Below are 27,785 nucleotides of genomic sequence, written 5' to 3' on the forward strand. Positions count from 1 at the left end.
AAAAATGGCGTCTGGCCGGACGTGTGCGAAAGGTCCGACCACTAGCAGACGGCTCTGTTTGGTCTAGACTCACACACTTTCACAAATATCTTTCGATAGAATTCGTTATTCAACAAGTTGTCGGATCGACAGTTGTATGTCACGGTTATCTACACAATCATGCGCTCAGCTCTTATTGTTAATTTGTATCGGATTAAAGAACTATGGACCAGAAAAATATTGAATCGAAGGATGTTTCGCTCTGGCCGGTGTAACAGTCGCGCATGCGCATTGAACCTCCACAGTCACGAGGCACATGAAAATTAGTAATTAACGCGTGAAAATTACGAATTTTTAGATTTGGCGCTAGTAAGCCGTCAGGAGGCGAGCCAAAACTGAAAATTAGACACTAACACTTGAAAATTAGTAATTAACGCTTGAAAATTAGTAATTAACACGTGAAAATTAGCATAATTGTAATTTTCTCGTGAAAATTAGTAACTGTCACGGGTTAATTACTAATATTTAGTTTTGGCGCTAGTAAGCCGTCTTACTCAACACTAAAGAATAACTCAGCTAATCGAGATCCGGCTTCCCATTTACTGTTTGTGGTACACACACACGGCACACACACACACACACACACACAGACGCTGCATGACCTTCTTACAGTTGTTTTCCTCAGTTTTGTTTTGAGCTATTAAGTAGAGCTTTTTTTTTAAAGAAGTTCTTAAATCTGAGTCGAATTGGCGGGAATGACTGTTTCGTGGGAAAACCCACACCTGACATTAAAAAAGATACAGTGTGTTTTTTGGGTGTGTTTTTTGGTCACGCCACAACTGAAGTAGGCTAGTCAAGCACAGTCAGCCTCCCATAAACCATCACAGACACTGTCAGGCTTTTTTTACACACAGTACAAACACCTTTAAGTTATTTAAACACTTCCCGCTTGAGAACATCTTAGGTGCCCTCCGTAAAGAGCGAGCAATTTTCAAAGAATTTATTTTTGCGTGGTTTATCTTACCCCTGAGCCATCGTGAACCCGTGTGATTCAGTTTCCTTTTTTGGCTCACGTAAGTCAAGTGTAGCCTATGCGATGGTAAACTTTTCCTGTCTGTGCGTGTGTATGTATGTATGCATGTATATGTCACGGTAGAGACGAAGATCTGGTAGAAACGTCGTTTCTACCGGTAGAGACGAGGATCGTCGTTTCCGTACCGGTAGAAACGAAGATCATCGTTTCTACCGGTAGAAACGACGTTTCTACCAGTAGAGAAGACGATCGGAGTTTCTACCGGTAGAAACGACGATCGGAATAAAACGTTTGTGTGTGTGTGCAATGTAGGTGATTTTGTCAATTATGAACACAGTTCTATCTTACCGGAATGAACTCATTTTTAACGTTGTTTACAGAGCACGTGCATTTGTGGGAAATGTATTGAGAATGTCAGCAAATATTGTTCACCAACTACAACTGCCTTCACTGACCAGACGAAGACAGCAATCACAACTTTTTTTCCTTCAGAGTGAACACAATTCGTGAAATATCTCTGTTAGTTTGACTTCCGAAAACAGTATTCCACAGACCTTCAACATTCTTATAGCCGGCTATTTTAATTGTTGCTAAAGATTGTTGACAATGGAACAAAAAGAAGAGTTCTACAAATTGTTTAAGGCTTCACATTGATAGCCTTGATTTAACCAAAAGAGACTCGTTTACGATAACACAAGACAAGTACACACAGGCTATATCTGCGAGAGAGAGTTCCCTTGTGTATTATTTTTGCTATATGAGTTGACTTTTACCAGCTGTTTTAAAGACTTGTGTATTATTTGTGCTATGTGAGGTGACTTTTACCAGCTGTTTTAAAGACTTGTGTATTATTTGTGCTATGTGAGGGGACTTTTACCAGCTGTTTTAAAGACTTGTGTATTATTTGTGCTATGTGAGGTGACTTTTACCAGCTGTTTTAAAGACTTGTGTATTATTTGTGCTATGTGAGGGGACTTTTACCAGCTGTTTTAAAGACTCTTGTGTATTATTTGTGCTATGTGAGGTGACTTTTACCAGCGGTTTTAATGACAAGATCAAAGTTTCTCTCGCTTTCAACTCGCAACCATCTGTTTTAAAAACTCTTGTGTATTATTTCTTCGTTTCTACCGGTAGAAACGACGATCCTCGTTTCTACCGGTAGAAACGACGATCCTCGTCTCTACCGGTAGAAACGACGTTTCTACCAGATCTTCGTCTCTACCGTGACATATATATGTGAGTGTGTATGTGAGTGTGTGTGTGAGTGTGTGATAGAAATTTTAACATTTGATTAAACACCGAAATACTCATTTCTTCTGGTTATTTTTCAAGCACCATCTTCAAAGTATTGAAGCAATGATCAAGATTTTGTCGGCATGTGTTTAGTTAAAGCGTGTATAAAAAAAAACCGGGTGGTGGTGGGGTTTTGAGGGGGTACAAGCATGTGACTGGTTTGTGTCGTGTGTGGTATGTAGACCAGTTCAGGGGTCAAGATCAGGTCAGGTCTCGTGAAGGATTGTGGTATAGATTCATTTTTCAGTTCTCCTAACACAGATTGAATGCAAAGCGCGAACGAACACGGCGGAGGATTTTGTAGGTCAGGTCGTGGGAAAGTCCACCCGAAATGTTCCACAGGGGAACTGGTTGTGTTTGTATTGTTTATTTTCTCACAGTGATGTTGATGGTTTTTACAGTGCCGTTTTGAAAGAATATTTTCCGAATTTGGGGCACACTTTTGACTTTTGGTTCGTTTATCTCGTCGAAGTAACATTCGAGTGTTTCTAAATCAAAACCTTCCAACACCGCTGGTGCAGATTAGACCTGCCTGACTGTCTGCGTGCGTGTTAGAGCTGAAGACGAAGCCTCAATCGCCAAAGCGTCACCTATCTGTAGGTCCTGAGCATCGGATGTACGTTGATACGTGGTGAGATCCGCACGGAACTGTCTATGCAGGGACCTATATCTTATCTTATCTTACACACACACACACACACAAACACACACATACACACACATACACACACACACACACACACACACAGAAAACACACACACACACACACACAAACACACACACACATATAATTATACACACACACACACACACACACACACACACACACACACACAAACACACACAAAACAGGAGTGAGAACGAGAGAGAAAGTGAGAAAGAGAGAGTCGTCATTTAGTAAGTAGTGGCATTGACACGTAGCGATATTGACACGTAGTGCTAAAAGATGTAGTGCTATCAACACGCATTGATAATGAACGAATGATAGCGACTCGTAGAAAAAATATTTGTAGCACTAATCAACGTAGTCATACGGCACGTTTCACAAATGACACGTAGGACAAATGACACGTAGCACAAATGACACGTAGCACAAATGACACGTAGCGCTAGCGATACGCACCCGCTATAATACAAGAACAAATTTAAAGGTTAAACTTTTATAACCATTCTGTTATCGTCGTCCGTGAGCTAACTTCGGCACATCAATGTATGTCAATTACTTGTTACACCTAGTTCTGAGAGCAATAAATACTACCAAAAACGCCATCTACATTCGGGCGTACTTTTTAAGACTATAAATGTATTTTAAAAATATAGGCAAGCTCTTTCTAATCACATGTAGGCTTACTATCATTTTAAATGACACGACCATCAGTGCTGTTCTTGCAGTCCTTTTTGTGCATGAGGAAGTCCTTGTGAGTCTTCTCCATGGCTAAAAGTAAATGTCCGGGGAAATAGGCGCAGAAGCAGTACATTCTTTCGGGAAAATCTTTTTATCCTACATACGTGAGAGAGACACCCGTGAGATAATAATCGTTCAAATCACACGTGTGTATATCATGTAAATGAGGTCATGTCAAGCAAGTCTGGCAGGGACCTGTTTTTCCACTGCTTATGATGCCAAAATCGCCGAGACAAACGTCATTATAGAAGAAAAACAACTTTACATACTCATTACCCTCGATGAATTTTTAGAACTCACACGTCACGCCAGATTTTCAGAGTGACGTTTATTTACTTTGACGCAATAGATTGCACGAGGCTTTAGAAGAGATCGAGGTTCCAAAACAAGCGTCTTCAATTTAGCTGCCTCGACTGCAGGACATTTTCAGTAAAATACACGTAAGTACAGTGTGTAGGATCTAAACAGAATACTACATGGCTTGCTGTGTTGTATCAGATTTACACTCGTTGCTTTTTCAAATACAGTGAAACCCGGCTATATTGAAGCACAGGCGGAAGGTATCGTCCTATGGACTACTACTATCACAGAAAGTCTTTCTGTGATAGTAGTAGTCCAGTGGACGATACCTTCCGCCTGTGATTGAAGTAGGCTATATTGAAATCCGGGCTATATTGAAGAATTTTTCAGGTCCCGGCTGAAACTCTACTTTTTCTTTGTTAAAAAAATGTTGGCTACATTGAAGTTGGCTATATTGAAATCCCGGCTATATTGAAACAAAAATTCAGCCCACGGGACGTTTTTACCTGGCTATATTAAATGTTTGCTCCAAAGATTTGTTTAACTTTTTATTTTTAAGAACAAAGACTGCGCGGGCGCGCGCCGAAAGATATGACTGACACGCCTCTGTCAGCGAAATCAGTTGAGGAAGGGTAAGTAATGGCAGAGACTGTATACTCCATAGTCTCTGGTAAGGGTTCCACCAAGCATACAACAGATGACTCTTTCGCGTTTTTTGACAATCTTGCAACACTGATCAAAGATGCATCATCCTACGAGGAACTTGAGAACATTGTTGCTGCAGAAACGCATTCCTTGTTCGCACCAGCAAACGCCCATCACATACAAACCATACCTGCCAGAAAAACCAAAAGTGGACTATGTGTCCCTCGAGCTGTATCCTGATGATGCTCCGCAGCGTCTTCCAGTGCGGGTGCGTGCTGACGGAAATTGTCTGCCGCGGTGCGGGTCTCTCCTAGCATATGGAGATGAAGATCATCACACTGAGATGCGGGTCCGTATCATTTTTGAGATGGTTCAGAATTCAGACCTGTATCTTTCTCATGATTTCCTTGCATTGGGGACGGATCTTCACAATTTGGTGAAGACTTACATGTCATACTCAGGCCAGGTATTTTCCATCAACGTGACGGAAGAAGACATGAAAAACCTTTACTTTACTGAACTGCCGATGCCCAGGATCCTACATGAGTATGTGGGGAATCCATGGTTTGAGTAGTGTATTGGGTGTGCCTGTCCAGTCTGTGTACCCACAGTATGGAGGTTTCAATGTAAGAAAGGACCTCCATAGAGTTGTGCACTGAGCCTCGCATCTGTCGACAAAGTGAGATCAACACTTCCCAGGAAAGCTTGCCGACTATCATGTGGACGTCTTGTCTGGGGAAAGACAAACCTGCGTCAACATGGGTTCCCAACCACTTTGTGGTTTGTGTACCATACTCTTGAACCGCGTGTCTGTCAGTGCTGATTCGAAAATTTCGGAAAGGGTTATCAACATAGCTTAATGGCATGATGGCCTTCTTGTATGTGTGTGTGTGTGTGGGGAGGTGTATTTTTTCTGTATTCGACATTGAACTTTTGAACAGCAGTTATGTCATTACATTTAGTCAAGTTTTGACTAAATGTTTTAACATAGAGGGGGAATCGAGACGAGGGTCGTGGTGTATGTGTGTGTGTCTGTCTGTGCGTGTGTGTGTATAGAGCGATTCAGACCAAACTACTGGACCGATCTTTATGAAATTTGACATGAGAGTTCCTGGGAATGATATCCCCAGAAGCGTCTTTCTTTTTTTCGATAAATACCTTTGATGACGTCATATCCGGCTTTTTGTAAAAGTTGAGGCGGCAGTGTCACACCCTCATTTTTCAATCAAATTGATTGAAATTTTGGCCAAGCAATCTTCGACGAAGGCCGGACTTCGGTATTGCATTTCAGCTTGGTGGCTTAAAAATTAATTAATGACTTTGGTCATTAAATATCTGAAAATTGTAAAAAAAATATTTTTGTTATAAAACGATCCAAATTTACGTTCATCTTATTCTTCATCATTTTCTGATTCCAAAAACATATAAATATGTTATATTTGGATTAAAAACAAGCTCTGAAAATTAAAAATATAAAAATTATGATCAAAATTAAATTTTCGAAATCAATTTAAAAACACTTTCATCTTATTCCTTGTCGGTTCCTGATTCCAAAAACATATAGATATGATATGTTTGGATTAAAAACACGCTCAGAGAGTTAAAACGAAGAGAGGTACAGAAAAGCGTGCTATCCTTCTCAGCGCAACTACTACCTTGCTCTTCTTGTCAATTTCACTGCCTTTGCCACGAGCGGTGGACTGACGATGCTACGAGTATACGGTCTTGCTGAAAAATTGCATTGCGTTCAGTTTCATTCTGTGAGTTCGACAGCTTGACTAAATGTTGTATTTTCGCCTTGAAATGTTTAATGGTTATTGGGCGCTTCGCTATTATAGCTTATTCTGAACCATTTTGCACTTGCCCCTCTCTCTCTCTCTCTCTCTCTCATCCTTTCTTAAACATTGTCCCTTATGTAACGATATGGAGTCGTATGAAAGTTTTTTCTTTCTTTCTTTTTTACATTTAGTCAAGTTTTGACTAAATGTTTTAACATAGAGGGGGAATCGAGACGAGGGTCGTGTTGTATGTGTGTGTGTGTGTGTGTGTGTGTGTGTCTGTCTGTGCGTGCGTGTGTGTGTAGAGCGATTCAGACCAAACTACTGGACCGATCTTTATGAAGTTTGACATGAGAGTTCCTGGGAATTTTTTTTTCTTTTTTTCGATAAATACTTTTGATGACGTCATATCCGGCTTTTTGTAAAAGTTGGGGCGGCACTGTCACACCCTCGTTTTTCAATCAAATTGATTGAAATTTTTGTAAAGCAATCTTTGGTCATTAAAAATCTGAAAATTGTAAAAAAAAATTTTTGTTATAAAACGATCCAAATTTACGTTCATCTTATTCTTCATCATGATTTTCTGATTCCAAAAACATATAAATATGTTATATTTGGATTAAAAACAAGCTCTGAAAATTAAAAATATAAAAATTATGATCAAAATTAAATTTCCGAAATCGATTTAAAAACAATTTCATCTTATTCCTTGTCGGTTCTTGATTCCAAAAACATATATATATGATATGTTTAGATTAAAAACACGCTCAGAAAGTTAAAACGAAGAGAGGTACAGAAAAGCGTGCTATGCAGCACAGCGAAACCACTACCGCGCTGAACAGGCTCGTCAGTTTCACTCCGTTATGCACTAGCGGCGGACTACGGTCATTGTGAAAAAATGCAGTGCGTTCAGTTTCATTCTGTGAGTTCCACAGCTTGACTAACTGTAGTAATTTCGCCTTACGCAACTTGTTTAGTTGTCTATTTACATGTTTTGTGCTAAGCTTATAAAACATGTGCCGAGAGTGTAAACCTTTGTGGCAAACATTGTTCTTCTGATAGCATCGCACCACTTTGCCAACCTTCAGTCAATGACATTATTATTTCATTCGTCTTCTTTTTCCTTAAACTTTTAATCAAATGCCTCATTTGGCGTCGGTCTGATACTGTGAATGGCTCTGTGTGTTTGTGTGTGTAAGGCAGGGGGGGGGGGCGTGCGTGTGTGTGAGTGTGTCCGTGCGTGTGTGTGAGTGTGTGTCCAAGTGTGTGTGTGTGCAGAAAAAAGCAAGGAGGCTCGAAGAACAACAGCCAACAGGTGAAAGATTAATGGGAATATATCTCACATCAAACGCAATGTGTGGACACGGAAATAAGAACGTATAGTGAAAAAAAAGTTCGGTTATATTGAATTTCTGAAGGAACAAGGAGGGAAATTCAATATAACCGAGAATTGCCTAAATTGAAGTTCCGGCTATATTGAAGGTCTTCCCGGGTCCCGTGCCACTTCAATATAGCCGGGTTTCACTGTAGTGAACAGCTCGCTTTCGCTCACAGTTCAATATTAAAAAAAAAACAACTCGTGTAAATCTGGTACGACACAGCAAGTAGTCTAGTATTCTCTATTTATTCCATTTTGATGGACTTTTCATTCACGAACACAGCTAAAACAACCTTCAGTTTTTTGGTGTTTTTTTTAGATACAGGGCGTTGTTTACTGCTGCGGTGAGTCTGAGTCTAACAGGGAAGCAACTAAGAGAAAAAATATAGTCTTGGGGTCATTAAAGGCTAACACTCAGCTTCACGTAAACCATCAGTTTCTGGTCACGGACACTGTCAGGCTTTTACACACAGTACAAACACCCTTTCCTTTAAACGGTCACCGCTTGAGAACATCCTAGGTGCTCTCCGTAAAGAACGAGCATTTTTCAAAGAATTTATTTTTGCGTGGCCAGCCGGATATCTAGTACCCCAATCGGATGCCTCGTTTTGGCGCTAGACTTAACTTTTAAAATCTAAATAATAAATTGACAGCTTGTAACCCAAACATTATTTCATCATAAAAGATTTTTTTTTTCCATCAAGACAAAATCAGTTCAATTCGTCGAAGTTTTGAAAGTTTGAAAAAAGGGAGCCCGGAAGCAGGCCATGCAAGGTCGTGTTTCCCCAAGCAGACGAATTTTCTGCATATCGCTTGCTTCTTTGAAGCCAGTCGCCGCCGATAAGTTCGTGTGACTCGCAGTCGTTCGTTGCATTTTAGATTCGTGCTATTGCAGATACAGCGAGTCGCATTGAAATCACAAACTTGAAACTGTGAAAGAAAAGGAAAGTGTGTGACACGGGTCCACGATGGCTCAGGGGTAAAATAACCCACGAAATCTGGTATGTGGTTTACGCAAGCTAAATAGCCCGTCAAACGAACTGTGTCATTTAATGCTGTTAAATGCGATTGCAAGTGTGTTCCATGAGGTTAGAACTGCTTTTATCGTGAGAAGATTTAAATCGTTCTGTAAACCATTTGAGACAGACTGGGGCTTTAACCGTCATCTCTGTTACCGGCTTTTTCCAGCAAATAAAAAGAATACATGCTCCAAATCGTTATAAGTTTTTCGCCCATCGGAGCATACTACGAAGAAACAAGAAGGGCAAAGCCCATACGACTCACATGCTTGACCTAGCAATGACATCATACACTAAGAACTGCTTTACACATTTTTTCTACCAAAATACCCAAGGTCAAGGTCATCCAAGGTCATGCAACACAAAGCTGTTAATTCAAGACATAGGAAGTACAATGGTGCTTATTGGCTCTTTCTACCATGAGATATGGTCACTTTTAGTGGTTCACTACCTTATTTTGGTCACATTTCATAAGGGTCAAAGTGACCTTGACCTTGATCATATGTGACCAAATGTGTCTCATGATGAAAGCATAACATGTGCCCCACATAATTTTTAAGTTTGAAACAGTTATCTTCCATAGTTCAGGGTCAAGGTCACTTCAAAATATGTATACAATCCAACTTTGAAGAGCTCCTGTGACCTTGACCTTGAAGCAAGGTAAACCAAACTGGTATCAAAAGATGGGGCTTACTTTGCCCTATATATCATATATAGGTGAGGTATTGAATCTCAAAAACTTCAGAGAAAATGGGAAAAATGTGAAAAATGGCTGTTTTTTAGGCAACATTTATGGCCCCTGCGACCTTGACCTTGAAGCAAGGTCAAGATGCTATGTATGTTTTTTGGGGCCTTGTCATCATACACCATCTTGCCAAATTTGGTACTGATAGACTGAATAGTGTCCAAGAAATATCCAACGTTAAAGTTTTCCGGACGGACGGACGGACGGACGGACGACTCGGGTGAGTACATAGACTCACTTTTGCTTCGCATGTGAGTCAAAAAACCATTGGCAGGGCCGTGAAGGTGGCCGTCATCTCCGTCACCATCATCTTCATTACCGTCATGTAGCTTGAATACACACAATATATACAATACGGATATATGGAATTTTCTAAATAACGACGGGCACCCATTTTCCCGTGTTTGTGAATGATAGAGCAAAACAAAAACACAAATATTGAACAAAAAAACCATAACAATGTTTAGGAACTTTTCAGAATTTACTTGTCGCTTCATATTGGCATTGAGTCTGTAACTACTTGCCGGTTCTAGGGTGGTTACTGACAAAAGAAAGCTTTGGCTACGAGATTGGTTGACATTGATGGTTTTTTTTTAAATGTGTATTTCAATCAATCCAACAACACAGCTGGCTCCCACCCAGTTAATAACTTTCCAGTGTACATCAGCCCAGACGCGTGTTCCTTTCGGGGGAACCTCGCTCGCGGCTAGCCGATCGCGGAGCTAGTGTATATGAAACGTTTTGACGGCTAGCTACGCAATAATTAAACACCATTGGTTGATACCGAAAAGATCGTCTGCACTGGTCGGTAAACAGGCAATCAGATTGGCAGCTGCGCGGTCGCCATTTTTTCTCGCGTAGCGAGCAACCCCAAAGCTACCTAGCCTTCGCTTGCCTAAACCTAGCGTACCTCGCAGCGAGAATTGCCCAAGAAACGGTACTTCCTCACCTTAAAGAAACGGGGGACAGTTTCACATCTGATGAACCAAACAGAACACTAAGCACTACACACTCTCTCTCACACACACACACACTGAAAATTATCTTCCACTCACTGACAAACACACCAACCTTCTTCCTAATCCTTTCTCTCTCACACACAGACATGTACACATGCTGCTTTGCGGTTCAGAACACAAACCTTGTTTTCATGTCTAAACAACCAAAACAACACAGTACGATCTTTTCAGTTCCGTTTCTCTTCAAAATGCAGTTTATGGCCACACTTTTATCATTTCAGGACTACATTTAAAGAGTTTATTTTAACAAGCCCACTCAATGGAGCATCCATCTTAAATGCAAGTTTTTATTGTTATGTTTTTTAACAAAAGCTCAAACACAAATTCACCGAGACATACCAAATATGCACAAATCATACCCATACACACAATCATAGCAGCCAGCCCATCTGTTACACACATGCACTATTCTCAAGCACAATTTCATCTTCCCAGGTTTCTATCAATACTTGAATGTTTTAAATCAAAGTATGGACATATATTGCCAATGTTTCAGAAAGCATCATGCTTGCTTTCTTCTGCTATAGTATAAAAGTACCATCTGTTCATAATTCAGAAGTAACAGACATGGGATTCTACTTTCCATTTCTACAAAACTAAACTGAAGTTTATAAATGTACCTACTTAAAGTAGGTAACAAAGATTTTGACGAACAAAAACACAAAAACAAAGCATACAAATTCAAACTCCAAGCATATTTCAACTGCTCCTCGGTCAGTTCATCGCACTTCTTTTTGCATACTTCTGCAGATTTTTAAGCTGAAGATTGATGTAGCAATTAATGCAATCCTCAATGTTGAAACACCCAAATTAAGAAAATCTATAATGACAAACTTAAACAAGCAACAAAACACACAACCAAAGTAAGTTACATACAAACAATGTTACATAGGCAAAAATATAAAAATGCTGAAGCTAAAAGCCAAAATAGTTAATTACAGCTTATTGACTTGAGATCATTCAATTCATCACACACAAAACAAAGGTATCAATCCAATCAGAAAAGTGAAGCATAAAAGTAAGCACCAGATACCAACAATAAAACAGCAAGATTAAAAAAAACATTTAAAAAAAACTTCTATCCAGGGACCACCAAAGTACACACACATAATCATTGTTGTTTCTCAAACAAATCCACATTATTTGTGACATTATTGTATAACTGCCACCAACTTCCAGCTTTAAGGATTCTCCGACAGATACAGCTCTTTTTCTATCAAATAACACACACAAACACAGGTGTAGTTGTCTCTTGTGCTTACAAGAACAACGCATCCACAACACTGTTAAAAGTACTTTCCCTGCCATGTAAATGACAATGTATACCACCACAGGTGTGTCTAGTCTTGTACATCAGCAGGCATGCTACAGGCCAAAAATGGTTTTACCTGAAAGAAGTGCGCAGTGGCGAAGCCACAAGCCTGAGCCTGCAAAGCAGGCGAACCAACTAGGGGGGGTCCGGGGGCATGCCCCCCCAAATTTTTTTTCAACAAGAAGAGCAAACGCTCGATCGAGTCACTTTCGCAGTTCTGAATATTATATGAGGCATCAGATGGACAGGAAGAAATTGCTATTCACAACACAATGAGTCACGTTCACATAAAATTTGAGCCCGGTCACTTTTATAGTTTCCGAGAAAAGCCCAACGTTAAGTTGTGTGTTGCCGAACAGAAAAGGCTAGTTATCTCCCTTGTTTTTCTGATAACGTTCGTAAAAGGCTACAGATGTAAATACTTTGATGTAAAGAATAATCCTACAAAGTTTCAATCACATCCGATGAACTTTGTCAAAGATATAAAATGTCTAATTTTTCCTTTGACGCTGACCTGTGACCTTGAAAAAGGTCAAAGGTCAACGAAACCATCGTTAAAGTGTAGAGGTCATTGGAGGTCACGACTAAACAAAATATGAGCCCGATCGCTTTGATAGTTTCCGAGAAAAGATATAAAATGTCTAATTTTTCCTTTGACGCTGACCTGTGACCTTGAAAAAGGTCAAAGGTCAACGAAACCATCGTTAAAGTGTAGAGGTCATTGGAGGTCACGACTAAACAAAATATGAGCCCGATCGCTTTGATAGTTTCCGAGAAAAGTCCAACGTTAAGGTGGTGTCTACGGACGGCCGGCCGGACGGCCGGACGGCCGGCCGGACAGACTAACACTGACCGATTACATAGAGTCACTTTTTCTCAAGTGACTCAAAAAACGGTTAAAATCTGAACAAACTGGTGCATTCTGGGCATCATTTTCAGGGCTGTAATAGTGTTGTGATCTTGTTAAAAATCCCATTTTAGCCTCCCCCCACCACCATTCAACACACCTCCAAACTGGTGAAAACAACACTACTGTAGACTAGTATGTATTCACCAGTGCACTGTACTACAGTAGTGGTGTTTTCACCAGTTTGGAGGTACACATGAAAAGGGTTTACAAGTCACAAAAGCATTGAAAAAGGTTACTGCAAAAAAAAACAAATGCAAGGAAGAGTAGTCACTCACAAGTTAAAGAAGGCACAGTTCTTTTTGCTGCTTTTGCCGGATTCATTCTTCTTTGTGTCAGCCTTCTTTTTTTCCGGCGGGAAGGTGTTTTCAAGCCAAGCCCAACTCCACGCCGGAATCAAATGGTCCCGGCGAATTTCTCTGTACAATATCTGGGCGAAACATTTCGCCAAAAACGACGGCCTACATCCGCAGAACTAGATTGGGAACGTTCTAGATTCAGAACGGCAAGACCAATGACGGGCAACGCGCGTGCGCTGGCTTCATTGAGACTGGTGTCACGAACTGAAACCTCTGCTGAACAATCCTTCTCATTGCGATCAATGCGCATGCGCCAATCTTGGACTTCAAGAATGCGACCCTTTGACCGAACGAACCATGGGTTAGGGTAAGAATTAGGACTAATTAGGGTAAGGGTTAGTTTGTTCACGACCTGATTAATCTCCCTATGTTAGCGCATGCGCATTGACCGCAATGAGAAGGATTGTTCAGGCAGAGGTTTCAGTTCGTGACACCGGCGCCCGGTCGCGTTGCGCGATATTCACACGGATCGTTTTTGCGGAAATCTTTCAACTTCACCGGAATAAATTTGACTTTAGCGGATTTTGAAAACGGCTTTACCGGATTTCCGGCAATTACCGGAAAAATAGCATGCCTGATCAGATACCAGCATCCATCCATTTGGACACATACCATGAATCGAAAGCCTGGCTGCTTTACGTGCAGAGCCAGAACCTTTTTGCTGAATTAATCTTGGAGATTATTATAGGTGTCAGTTGTGACATAAATGTAAAAAAGAAAAATCCCACTCTTTTCAGAAAGCAGCTAGGCTGTACATTTTTTGCTGTGTGTCGAATGGAAAGGATGTCCCCCCACCCCCCAAAAAAACCCACACAAATAAATGTGATTCTGGATGGATAAAGGAATGGTAGCTGTTTGAGAATAAAATTGTTTCATATTTTTATATTTTTAAACAAGCAAAAATAGATCGCTCTACCGCAATTGAAAAGTTGTATCCGCAGATCAGGTGGATCTCTTCTTCTTCCAAATCATGATCTTGGTCCTTTTAGACGTGTTAAGTTCAGCGATCTGTGGTAGTTTACACAAAGGTTTACACAGCAAGAAAGTAAAGGCACTTTCAAAGCAAAGCAAGCATTTCTAAGCACTGAAAAGGTCACTGATTTCTCTCCCATCCATCTCCATGCCAATGCTACATAACTCCTCTTTGCAGTATCAGAATCCAATCCGCATTCAATCTTTTGAGGAAAGTTGCACCAATCAAGACTGTTTGTTCTCCTCCTCACTGTCGGTGCCTTCATCGTACATTGTCTGCAGAGACTTCTCTGTCATCAGGAGGCCTTTGTCATACAGGGTGGAGGCCACATCCAGCTAAAACATGGGAACAACACAGATTGTTGCTTTGGTCTTGCAGTATGAACAAACATTAATGCACGAAGGCTCAAGCAGAGCTACAAATGCACATGCAGATTGACACAGACACACACATACACAGAGGCGCGCGCACACACACACAGGCGCGCACACACACACAGAGGCACACACACACACACAGGCACGTACACACTGTTGTACAGCTACAACACATGTTTTATATTGCTTTTTTTATTTTTTTATCTTACTTTGGTGCCATCAGCTAAAGACATCATGATAAAGTCTCCTCACTGTGCACATGATTTAAATACGAACAAACAAAAATCATACAAACATCAAACCAACCTTTTCCTGCAGAGTATCCAGAGGTAGACCATCGATAGGAACGTACTCAGGGTAAACATCGATCAAGTACTCCACAGCAGGTGCCATCTGTACAGCAATGATTACATTTCACATTTAATAAACAAAAAACAAAAAATATACAGTGGAAACCTCATTTTAAGACCTCAACAATTCTGAGGAAAAACTGATTATAAAAAAGAGGGAGTTTTAAAATGAAGATAAATTTACAAAGGTTATGAGCAGAAAATCTGAAAAGCAAGGCCTTGAGTTGGAGGAAGGGGGGTCGGGGGTAGACTCCACAATTCATTATTTTAGAAATACTAAACTGCCTGCTCCATCACACATTTCATTCCATTATATAGGTTGAACGTAACTTTTTTTTCACTGTGCTTACCTCCCTTTATCTACTTGGTTATTCTAAACACCCAGTACAAACCCAACTTTCATGGAAGCTGACAAAGCCTTTTTATATTTAGTCAAGTTTTGACTAAATATTTTAACATCGAGGGGGAATCGAAATGAGGGTCGTGGTGTATGTGCGTGCGTGTGTGTGTGTGTGTGTGTGTGTGTGTGTGTAGAGCGATTCAGACTAAACTACTGGACCGATCTTTATGAAATTTGACATGAGAGTTCCTGGGTATGAAATCCCCGAACGTTTTTTTCATTTTTTTGATAAATGTCTTTGATGACGTCATATCCGGCTTTTCGTGAAAGTTGAGGCGGCACTGTCACGCCCTCATTTTTCAACCAAATTGGTTCAAATTTTGGTCAAGTAATCTTCGACGAAGCCCGGGGTTCGGTATTGCATTTCAGCTTCGTGGCTTAAAAATTAATTAATGACTTTGGTCATTAAAAATCGGAAAATTGTAAAAAAAAATAAAAATTTATAAAACGATTCAAATTTACATTTATCTTATTCTCCATCATTTGCTGATTCCAAAAACATATAAATATGTTATATTCGGATTAAAAACAAGCTCTGAAAATTAAATATATAAAAATTATTATCAAAATTAAATTGTCCAAATCAATTTAAAAACACTTTCATCTTATTCCTTGTCGGTTCCTGATTCCAAAAACATATAGATATGATATGTTTGGATTAAAAACACGCTCAGAAAGTTAAAACAAAGAGAGGTACAGAAAAGCGTGCTATCCTTCTTAGCGCAACTACTACCCCGCTCTTCTTGTCAATTTCACTGCCTTTGCCATGAGCGGTGGCCTGACGATGCTACGAGTAAAATGGCATTGCGTTCAGTTTCATTCTGTGAGTTCGACAGCTACTTGACTAAATATTGTATTTTCGCCTTACGCGACTTGTTACTTCTTCTTCTTCTTCTTTGTTCATGGGCTTAAACTCCCACGTTCACTCATGATTTTTGCACGAGTGGAATTTTACGTGTATGACCGTTTTTACCCCGCCATTTAGGCAGCCATACGCCGATTTCGGGGGAGGCATGCTGGGTATTTTCGTGTTTCTATAACCCACCGAACTCTGACATGGATTACAGGATCTTTTCCGTGCGCACTTGGTCTTGTGCTTGCATGTACACACGAAGGGGGTTAAGTCACTAGCAGGTCTGCACATAAGTTGATCTGGGAAATTGGGAAAATCTCTACTCTTAACCAACCAGGCGGTAGCGACCGGGATTCGAACTCACGACCTCCCGATTAGGAGGCCGACGTCTTACCACCACGCCACTGCGCCCGTCACAAAGCCTTTTGATTTTCTTGTTCCACAAAAGATCAATATCACACCCTTGCCTTCATCTGAACATTCAGGTCTGTTAGTGTACAAATGTAACTTTATCTGTGCATTACACATGGCTAGATACAGAATATTTAATTGCCCAAGGTTGGGAATTTGTGATACGGTCCTTCTATCAATCTGTACCTTATGATAAAATCAAGAAATAACAGCATTCACATATTTCCCACATCCTGGACAAAGAATTTTATTAAGTAAAACAGTCTGCAAGCTCTGTCAATGAAGAGACACAAAGTGCAAAAATGGTTACCTCCGAGCTGATTTCTATGTACTGTGGATCGCTGCCGTGATAAACTCTGGAGTTCTCCAGTGTGTGGTAGATACGCACTTCATCCTCTTCCGTCAGCATTCTGCACACACAAATCACTGCTATGCTGACTGGCATTCTTAGGAAATGAAAACAAATGCTACCACTCTAAAGAAATGATTTCAACGAGAAAAACATGAGCCTCAAGACAATTATGCACATTTGTCTTTCAAAATTTTCACCAAAAATGAAATTGACAAAAATGACACAGCCTATGTTGATTAACTGTTTACAGCACACACATGCAAATGCACACACACACACACACACGCAAATGCACACACACACACACGCAAATGCACACACACACACAGAAAAAAGTTCTTAAAGAATAACAAGGAACAGCAGAGAGAACATTCCGCTCATAACTCTGTCAAATTGATAATTTCTCTTTGATTTGATTGATCTGCTGTTGTTTGTTTGCTTTTTTATTTCGTTTGCTGGCTACTGTTTTTTGTGTGTGATGGTTTGTTTGGTTTTCGTCGGAGAGGGGGGCATTTAACATGCAAAGTCTTACCTGAGAACGCCCTTTCGAATGATGCGAACATGGGTGTCAGGCTCCAGTTCTACAACACCTCGCACTACTTTCTCCTCAGCGTCCCAGCGCTCACCACCCCCATGGATTGTACATGATTTCTCATCTGCAGACATCAACATACGTATGGTGCATTTGCAGGTAGGTAAGAAATAATCTGAACACACATGAAACAGTGAGACTGAGAGCATACATAGAGTTAAAAAAAGAGAAAATCAAACAAATAGAAAAAAGTCAGATTCATTTTGCATTGCACACACACACACACACACACATAATTACTAATACACTGACTTGAATGTTCAAGTTTATAAAGAAAACTGTCTGTTCATACTCCTAACTGAAATGAATCTTATCAGTTGAAAACTCATTGCATCAGCTTTTCTCTCCCAAGAGTGTGGGAAATTACCGCCATGTTAAACCCATCTGGGGGGCATCTCTGTTTTAGAACCTATAGTTTCAGGTTCTGGACCGTCCTTAGTACAGTTGACACCCCCATTTTCAACGTCACCAAAGCTAAGAAAAATAGAAAAGAGAGGGGAGTCTTAAAATGGCGGTATGTTTACAGATGTTATCAAAAGAAAATCTGAAAAAATAGGGTCTTAAAAAGGGGGAGGGAGATCTTATAGTCCAGTACTTTGCTATAAGTCCCGTGTACATTTCGGAGTTGAGAAAATTTCTCACTTGATTTGAGTCAAGGGGTACCCAGACATGAAAAATCACGGAGTTGATCGGGCACCACCCTGGTACATTTTGCGTAATGGCCGAATCCAAGATGGCCGCCATCGGCCGCATTGAAAATCCTAACTTTTGTGTTTTGACAATATTTTCACTTGCAATACCTCTAATCCAAATGATTTTGATGTGTTGAGTTCATTTCTGGTATTATTTTGTTCATTTAGGGTCATCTTGGCCGAATCCAATATGGCCGCCATGGGCCGCAGTGACAATCCTAATTTTTGCGTGTTTGACAATATAATCACTTGTAATACCTCTAATCCAACTGATTTTGATGTGCTGAGTTCATTTCTGGTATTATTTTGTCCCTTTGGAGTCATTTTGGCCTTCAAATGCCAAGGTCAATGTAATGTTCGTATACTGATGACCTTATCCGTAACCTGTGACAATTTTTTAAGCAATAATCCCAGGTGTAGTAATCTAAATAGAAGCGTTTAAGCATGTACAAACAAACAAACAGACAAACAAACACAATAAAGCAAACAAGAGGGAATTCTTGATCAGTTTGATCCGCCTGGGTGACTCGGAAGGCGACCCTCCTCAAATCTGGGCTGCCGTGCACACACTTGTGTCTTCTGCAGTAGTGCCAATGATGCGTGTTGGCTTCCTTCCCGTGGTACCAAGACCCATTACTGAGCGTGCTACAGTCAGACACTGTCTCACAAACTTTCAAAGTTGTCGCAGACAGCTGAACCAAGCATCAGTGGCAGTTTGGTGCGATGAAGGCGTGTTCGTTGTGGCAGCAGATGTTTACCTGCATGAGACAGAACAGTTCAAGGATCTGCTCCTTTGCTTGGGACCCTTCCACTGGACTCGCATTCTGCTCAGGTGCCAGGGCAAACTGCTTCAAGGTTCTGGCCTGGATGACGCGCTGGTTGAATGTGGCGTGTTTGGACGTGGAGTGATCGAGTCGGCCTTGAATGGCAGCCATTATGTCCGAGCTCTCACTGGAATGCTGATTGTGGAGGACCTGATTCGGTCGCTCCAGTGGCAGATGTTCTGGCAACACAAAGAAGAAACTGCATATCCAGAGCTAGAGCAGGTGAAGGCTCTGCAAACTTCACTTGCTGCAAACATGCGTTGTCCTGAGGAGTTCGAGACCCTGAGTGGACAAGTTGAGAAGTTGTATCGGGACTTTGTGGAGTTTGAGAAGGAGTGTGAGGCCAAGTCTGAGCTCTGCCAATTCTTTGGTGTTTGGCTGCGGATAGTCGCCGTCATCAAAAACACTGTTGCCTTCGACAGAGAAGGAAATTGGGATCTACATGCAGCTAGTGTCGAGGACTCTATGCCGATCTTTGCAGAATTTGACTGCATCAATTATCGGCGTTACGGCTCGTGGTATCTTGAGCAAATCAAGGTGCTAGAGTTCACCCATCCTGAGCTCTATCGACGATTCTCTATGGGCCAGTGGGTTGGTCAGGATCGTCCAGGCTGGTTCTGTGCTGTAGGAGGCGACATGAAGGTTGAGCAGACCATCCAGCGAGTGTCCAAGGGACCTGGAGGTCACTATGTAGTGGGAGCTACACGAAATGCCGGTTCTGTGGCAGAATTTGAACTCTTGTTCCACGAGATTGGGTGTATAACCAATCTCCTCAACCAGCTCACCACCAACCACCCCATGGACCACACAGAATGCCATCTTCGGCATGCTCTAAGCTCTACTCGCCGTGTCAAATTCAATCAGAATGTTGAGAAGCTGCTAGACTTTGTGATTGAGCGACAGAATCCTTACTTGGTGGTGGTTCAAGAACCCGTGCCACTGCATCACCTGTTGACCAAGCTGGCTGTTGACCGACAAGTGGCTGAGCGTCTTCTCAAGTGTCTCGAGAAGGGCGAGCGTGTCTATCAGTCATACAGGCAGGAGGTGCTGGTCGAGAAGACCAAGAAAATGAGTGCAACCATATCAAAGAGGAAGCTGCCCCAGTTCAACGAACAGCCACAGAAAACACCAGCAACCATTCTCACAGAAAAGAAGGATCTCTCATCCAAGGACGTTGCAGAGGCACAGAGAAGCATGGACATTGCACAGGAGCGTGGCATGGACATCAAGCAGATACTTGATCACGATCTGCTGCCAGTGACTCCACTGTTTGATGGTGACCTTCCCGCTCACGCCAACAAGTCAGCACTTGTTGTTGAAATTAAATCTCAACAGGACCTCACTCAATGGAATCTGACGTTTCTTCTTCCCACTCATGTTGTGGTGGACTTCATGTCAAAGATGCGACAGATGCCGCTAGCAGAATTTTCTACCCTCGGGGATGTAGTCACTGCAGTCATCACATCAGCCACAAGCCTCTGCCATGAGTCGGACTACATTCACCTGGTGCTAGTATCATACATTGAATTTTCCCTGAAAGAAGGAGAGCGCATGAGGCGAACTAATGTGACGCCTATTGACATTATTGGCATGAACGCAAACACACCCATCCCTCGGCAGCTTGATAAGTTTTGGGCATCCGAGAAGAACAAACGGAATCTTCAGCTGCTGGTTCGAGATATGGTGAGCAATCGAGCTGAAGGAAATCCTGTCATCATCGCCAGCTCTGTCGTCTCTGATGATGAGGTGCTTCCAGCCAAAGCAGCTGGCGGTGAAGAAATCTCGGACCTGCACAGCTGGATTGAAGAGGCAGACGCCAGACTGGTGGTACATGTGGAGTGGGCCGTTTGTGTCAAACAGTGGAAGAGAGTTGTAGTATGTTCCAACGACACGGACACGTTCGCTCTACTGCTTCACTACACCCCTCAGTTCCAAGCGCTGGGGTTGAAGGAAATCTGGCAGCAGTACAGTACAGGTGAGAAGCGGCGGATGCTTCCACTGCACCTACTAGCAGTTTCTAAGCTTGGAGCACCGCTGGCCAAGTGTGTGATCAAAGCACACATACTGACTGGAGATGACTGTATGAGTAAGGTTGGAACGAAGCACGCTGCTATAGCCACTGACCCTGTACGGTATCTGATGAACTTTGGAGAGACAGACAGCTTGTCAGAGCAAGATGAAGCTCTGGCAGAAAAGTACCTTGTACGTGTCTGGGTGAGTGTAAGATCAAAAACAACAGCGGAAACGTTCCACCAGCTCAGAGTGGAGTACTACAGCAGTGCCAAAGCTGGAATTGACTCTCTCCCACCCACAAGCAATGTCATCAGAGGCCACATCCGCAGAGCAGCCTTTCTGGTGTACAAAGCATGCCATCTGCTTGGGGCGACCAGTCAACAACGTGAGGACAATCTAGAACCACTAGAACATGGGTGGGAGCAACATTTTGGCACCCTGTTGCCATCTAAATGCATGAAGCCCCTGCCACCCACTTTGCTCACAATATGCAAGTGTGCAGGCAAGTGTGACACACGACGGTGTGGGTGCTGTTCTGCTGGAGTTTCATGCGTCACATTCTGCCATGGAAAAGCAGATAATTCTCCATGTTCCAATCAGTGAGGGAAAGAGACACTTGCAGTTACATTGAGAATGTATACTACTTGTTACATACTGGATAACTTTTCTGTTCGTGTTGGAATGTGTCATTGACCACACAAAACAGAAACAAAGTGAAAAAGCAGCAAAGACAGTTTTAGTTGAATAGGTAAATAGGGTGTTTACTTGTGAATTCAAGATCAGAATGACTTATACCTTTAACAGTGAATCATACTGTGAAAATGCATGTCAGAACTAATAGCATTGTGTATAGGAGCCCAGTTGTTACTGCTAGAATATCGCCTGGTTATGTTCAAGACTGTCGGTATAAGAAAATTACCTTGACATTGGAAGGTCAAGATGACCCCAAATTCACACAATAATACCAGAAATGAACTCAGCACACCAATATCAGATGGATTAGATATGTCACAAGTGTATATATTGTCAAAAACACAAAAGTTAGGATTTTCACTGCGGACAGTGGCGGCCATATTGGATTCGGCCAAGATGACCCTAAATGAACAAAATAATACCAGAAATGAACTCAACACATCAAAATCATTTGGATTAGAGGTATTGCAAGTGAAAATATTGTCAAAAACACAAAAGTTATGATTTTCAATGCGGCCGATGGCGGCCATCTTGGAATCGGCCATTACGCAAAATGTACCAGGGTGGTGCCCGATCAACTCCGTGATTGTTCATGTATGGGTACCCCTTGACTCAAATCAAGTGAGAAATTCTCTCAACTCCGAAATGTACACGGGACTTTTAAACAAGTACAGGACTATTAAATTGGGGGTCTGAACTGCTTCCACTGTAGAAGAAACACGACATGGTAAGGGAGACAACTCACGTTCAGTCAGCACTGGTGGCAGAGCGTCATGGATGGCTTGTTTTCCCATCTGGTCACAAGCAGCGTCCAGTGGTAGGTGGTCGACCAGTGATTTCACAAGACTCTCTACCTTGCTCTGGAACTGCTCCCGCTCTGTGCTCTCCTATCAGAGAAATACATGACAGCAGAATTAACAGACTGCTCAAAGGAAATAAGAAACACAAAAGAAAGAACAAAGGAAACAGAACTTTTGTCTCAGTCAGCTAGTAAAATGCAAAGAGCTCTGCAACTTGACACGGCTTACAAGAAGACAGTAAGTGCGTAAAAAGTGATCAGCAAACTGATGATGTGAAACTTTAGAAAATGATAAGTGCAGACAGCTGCTCAGAGTCACACACACACAAAAGGATGACTTTCAGCCTGTTAAAAGTAACAAGTCGCGTAAGGCGAAATTACTACATTTAGTCAAGCTGTGGAACTCACAGAATGAAACTGAACGTAGTCCTCCGCTAGTGCAAAAGGCAGTGAAAGTGACGAGCCTGTTTGGCACGGTAGCGATTGCGCTGTGCTTCATAGCACGCTTTACTGTACCTCTCTTCGTTTTGATCATAATTTTTATATTTTTAATTTTCAGAGCTTGTTTTTAATCCAAATATAACATATGTATATGTTTTTGGAATCAGAAAATGACGAAGAATAAGATGAAATTGTTTTTGGATCGTTTATTAAAAAAATAATTTTAATTACAAGTTTCCGATTTTTAATGACCAAACTCACTCATTAGTTTTTAAGCCACCAAGCTGAAATGCAATACCAAACCCCGGCCTTCGTCGAAGATTGCTTTGCCAAAATTTCAATCATTTTAATTGAAAAATGAGGGTGTGACAGTGCCGCCTCAACTTTTACAAAAAGCCGGATATGACGTCATCAAAGGTATTTATCGAAAAAATGAAAAAAACTTCCGGGGATATCATACCCAGGAACTCTCATGTCAAATTTCATAAAGATCGGCCCAGTAGTTTAGTCTGAATCGCTCTACACACACACACAGACAGACAGACAGACAGACAGACAGACAGACAGACAGACAGACACACATACACCACGACCCTCGTCTCGATTCCCCCCTCTATGTTAAATCATTTAGTCAAAACTTGACTAAATGTAAAAACAGAGGGGAGGCAATAAAAACTCAGTAAAAAAAAAGTAAAGAGAGAGAGAGAGAGAGAGAGAGAGAGAGAGAGAGAGAGAGAGAGAGAGAGAGAGAGAGAGAGAGAGAGAGAGAGTGAGAGATCCAAACTCAGAATATTGGAATCCCCCTCCAACAATTTGAGACAATCAGGATTTAAATAGGAAGGGATTCATAAAATGGAGGTAAATTTACAGACTTTTATGAATACAAAATCTAAAACAAAAAAGTGTGTGAAAAGGGGGGAGGTCATAAAACAAGGGGTCTTCATAGAGAGGTTCCACTGTTCATCGCAACAGAGGAAAAGCAAAATATTTCTCACTAACCTTGTCCTGATGCACAATGCCCATGTAACTCAGGAAATCATGAGGCAAGCCTCTGCGGAACTCTATGTTTTCCTCTATAGCCATGGCCAGTGCTTGTGGGACTAGCTGCACACATAAATCTGTATTGAATTCAAAACAGTTCAAATGTATGTATTCGATACTACATACATGTGAATTTCAGAAATAAAGATTTTTCTTTCTGTGGTGATCTTACGTCAATTCAAACGAGCCCTACCTAATGCAGTGAAGACTTTTGTGACCAGATTCTGCTGCTGATTTACTGTAAGCTTGTATTCAGCACTAATCACAGAAATCTTATAAACACTTTCGTCCACTTTTAACAATAAGCTTTAAAAAAAACAAGAATGATAAGTTTATTGAACGTTGAACTCGCAAAACAAAAAATTCACTTGAACCTCAATCTCATGATCTTGAAAGTGTAAAAACAACATGCACCACAGTCAAATAATAATGATGCAAAGATAAACACTTATCTTGGTTTAAACAGTGTTTATTCACACTTATCTTCTGTTGTTGCCTGTGGCCCGTACAAGATGGCAGCCAATTTTTTGTCATGTCAATGAAATGTTCCATAATTTTATAATTCTTATTTTTATTCGCGATTCTGGAACCTTCGGCTAAGTAGTATTAGGAGTTTACAGTATCACTTTCGGATTTTTATTTATTTGATATAAGCTTAGCTCCAGCAAGACACCCACCTTCTCCAGTATGTCTCCCCAAGTGTTGCGTTGGTAACAAGAAAATGTCACATGCAGGGAGTGTTCGTTTTCATCAGCTGAAGCCTGCAAAAGAGACGACAGATGAATTGAGTTACAAATGTCCTTTTAGCTACAGTGGAATCTGTCCCTTTAAGACCTCAAAAAATCTGAGAAAGTTTGGTCTTGAAAAGGAGGTCATGTAGTGTTAAAATGGAGGTAAATTTACAGAGCTTATGGACAGAAAATCTGGAAAAGCAAGGTCTTAATAGGGATATGTTTTAACTTGGGGGGGGGGGGGGGTCTTTAAAAGAAAAAAGGAGGAGTACACTTGTGGATCATGCAGCAGATGTGTAGTTACAGAGGAAAATGAAAATAATGTCAATGTCATCATGAATAGAATATTGAATCCTATAAAAGCTGTTGTCAAACCAAAATTGTTTGAAGACAGTAACGTAACTTGGGGACCCCAAGATACAACTTTTACCCCTGCAGCCTTTTTTTTTTTTTTTGCAGGAGCACCTTATGAATCGCTAAAGTGACTTGTTATCAGTCAGCATCCCAAATAATAAACCCAGACCATCAGAAGTTCAGCAAAATGCATGGATGAACTGTTAACCCGTGATTTGTAATAATGTAAAAAATTTTTACAAATCACGGGGCGTGCCCCGCGATTTGTAATTTTTTTTTACAAATCACGTTTTGCGCCTGATATTTTCTTGTCATCTCCAAAGTCAAGGGACAAAAACGAAATCCCTTGACTTTTGGGATAGCGCGACTGTTAATTTTAAGATTTTTTTTTCTTTTTTTTTCCATTACTAGGATGTCCCATCGTTGGGAAAATTCCGGTCGCTTCCTCCCAGTGGAAAGCTAGCAGTGACAGAGTCGCACTACCCCAAAGTCAAGGGATCTATTAGTCCCGTTTCGCCGTTATCCCAATTCGCCCCCATCTCATTTTGGCCACATTTCTCAGGCCAAGTGTCATTTTACCACCATGTCATGTACCATTAGCTCCACATCCCGTTTTGCGCAATCCCGGATCGCCGTTATCCCATTTCTCCCCCATCCCATTAGCTTCACATCCCAAGTCAAGGGATCTATTAGATTTCTAGATTGTCTCAACGCAGGAAGATTCGGGTTGCTTCTTCCCAATGAAAAGCTAGCAGCAACAGAGTCGCGCTACCCTTAAGTCAAGGGATCTATTAGATTTTTTTCTTCTTTTTCTTTTCTTTACTAGATTGTCCCAACGCTGCGAAAGTCGGGTCGCTTCCACCCAATGGAAAGCTAGCAGCAACAGAGTCGCACTATCCCCAAGGCAAGGGATCTATTAGATTTTTTTCTTCTTTTTCATTACTAGATTGTCTCATCGCTGGGAAATTCGGGTCACATCCTCCAACTGGAAAGCTAGCAGCAATAGAGTCGCGCTACCCAAAAGTCAAGGGATCTGTTCAAATTTTTTTTCATTTCTTTAATGTTCCATCGCTGGGAAATTCGGGTCACTTCCTCCCAATGAAAAGCTAGCAGCAACAGAGTCGCGCTACCCCAAAAGTCAAGGGATCTATTAGATTTTTTTTTCAGATTTTTTTTCTTTACTAGATTGTCCCATCGCTGGGAAATTAGGGTCACTTCCTCCCAGTGGAAAGCTAGCAGCAACAGAGTCGTGCTACCCCAAAGTCAAAGGATCTATTATATATACTTTTGTGTATGTATTTCTTGTCCAGTCGCTTGGAAATTCGGGTCCCTTCCTCCCAGTGGAAAGCTAAATAGATCCCTTGACTTTGGGGTAGCGCGACTCTGTTGCTGCTAGCTTTCCACTGGGAGGAAGCGATCTGAATTTCCCAGCGATGGGACAATCTAGTAAAGAAATGAGAAAAAAGAAATCTAATGGATCCCTTGATTTGGGGGTAGCGCGACTCTGTTGCTGCTAGCTTTCCATTGGGAGGAAGCGACCCAAATTTCCATGCGATGGGACAATAAAGAAATGAAAAACAAAAATCTAATAGATCCCTTGACTTTGGGGTAGCGCGACTCTCTTGCTGCTAGCTTTCCACTGGGAGGAAGCGATCCGAATTCCAAGCGATGGGACAATAAAGAAAAGAAAGAAACAACATGAATCCCTTGACTTTGCAGTAGCGCGACTCTGTTGCTGCTACCTTTCCACTGGGAGGAAGCGATCCGAATTTCTCAGCGATGGGACAATAAAGGAAAGAAAGAAAAAAAATCTAATGGATCCCTTGACTTTGGGGTAGCACGACTCTGTTGCTGCTAGCTTTTCACTGGGAGGAAGCGATCCGAATTTCTCAGCAATGAGACAAGAAAGACATGAAAAAAAAAGGATTATTATTTTTTTTTTTACATTTTTACAAATCGCGGTTTTAGGTTCAACGTGATTTGTAAAATATTTTTTACATTTTTACAAATCACGGGTTAACATGAACTCCCCTTTTTACAATCCCCACCCCACACCCCACTTTAGGACCCTGTATTTTCAGATTTTGCAGTACAGTCGAACTCGCTTAAGACGAATCACTGGGGATCGGAAAAAAAGTTCGTCCTAACCAAAATTCGTATTAAGAAAATTGATTGATTTTTTTTTTATTTTTTTTTTTATAAAGTCTTGTACATTTTATGGTGTTCAATTTGTTTCTTTCGCAACTTTCATGCTGCTTCACGTTTAGACAATAAAGTGACATATTCAGTTACATGTTCATGTGTGTCTCATGTTGAGTGATGATTGTTGAGTTTGAGTGAGAGTGAGCACACAGATGTGTCATCCAGTTGTTACGTTTTTGGTCACACACACACGCACACACTGACACTGTCCACATTCGCGGTGTTCCTATCATTTGTCCGGAATCACTTACCTTGGCGACGGGTAGCAAACCTTGGCCAATTTAGTTTTGTTTGTTTGTTGTTGCAACATGATGTTCAAATCCAAATCGAAAGCACTGACTGACTGATAAACTATCGCGAACCGGCGAACGCAAACGTTGAGAGTGTGGTTTCCCTTGTCCAAGGGAAACCACTCTGGCATCTATATTTTTTGGCAATGGCTTCCGTTCATTGATGTTTCGTTTTTGGTATTCGCGAAGGAAATAAACGTCAGTCAGTCATTCATGTTCAGTGT

The 27,785-nt window shown here is 41.3% G+C and overlaps 1 protein-coding gene across 1 annotated transcript in view; it reads right to left on the minus strand.

The window, feature by feature from the left end:
- Positions 1–10,756: 10,756 nt before the first annotated feature.
- The window catches only part of LOC138951651 (ribosomal oxygenase 1-like), a 28,934-nt gene continuing 11,905 nt past the window's right edge, over positions 10,757–27,785 (minus strand). The window contains exons 12-18 of the mRNA XM_070323190.1: positions 24,662–24,745; positions 23,943–24,047; positions 22,449–22,590; positions 17,422–17,545; positions 16,848–16,947; positions 14,830–14,916; positions 10,757–14,481 (exon numbers count right to left, since the gene is read on the minus strand). Coding sequence (XP_070179291.1) covers positions 14,371–14,481; positions 14,830–14,916; positions 16,848–16,947; positions 17,422–17,545; positions 22,449–22,590; positions 23,943–24,047; positions 24,662–24,745 — 753 coding nt within the window. The 3' untranslated portion in view covers positions 10,757–14,370. The remainder of the gene's footprint in view (positions 14,482–14,829; positions 14,917–16,847; positions 16,948–17,421; positions 17,546–22,448; positions 22,591–23,942; positions 24,048–24,661; positions 24,746–27,785) is intronic.

This window comes from Littorina saxatilis, linkage group LG17 (genome assembly GCF_037325665.1).
Source record: "Littorina saxatilis isolate snail1 linkage group LG17, US_GU_Lsax_2.0, whole genome shotgun sequence".
NCBI lineage: Eukaryota > Metazoa > Mollusca > Gastropoda > Littorinimorpha > Littorinidae > Littorina > Littorina saxatilis.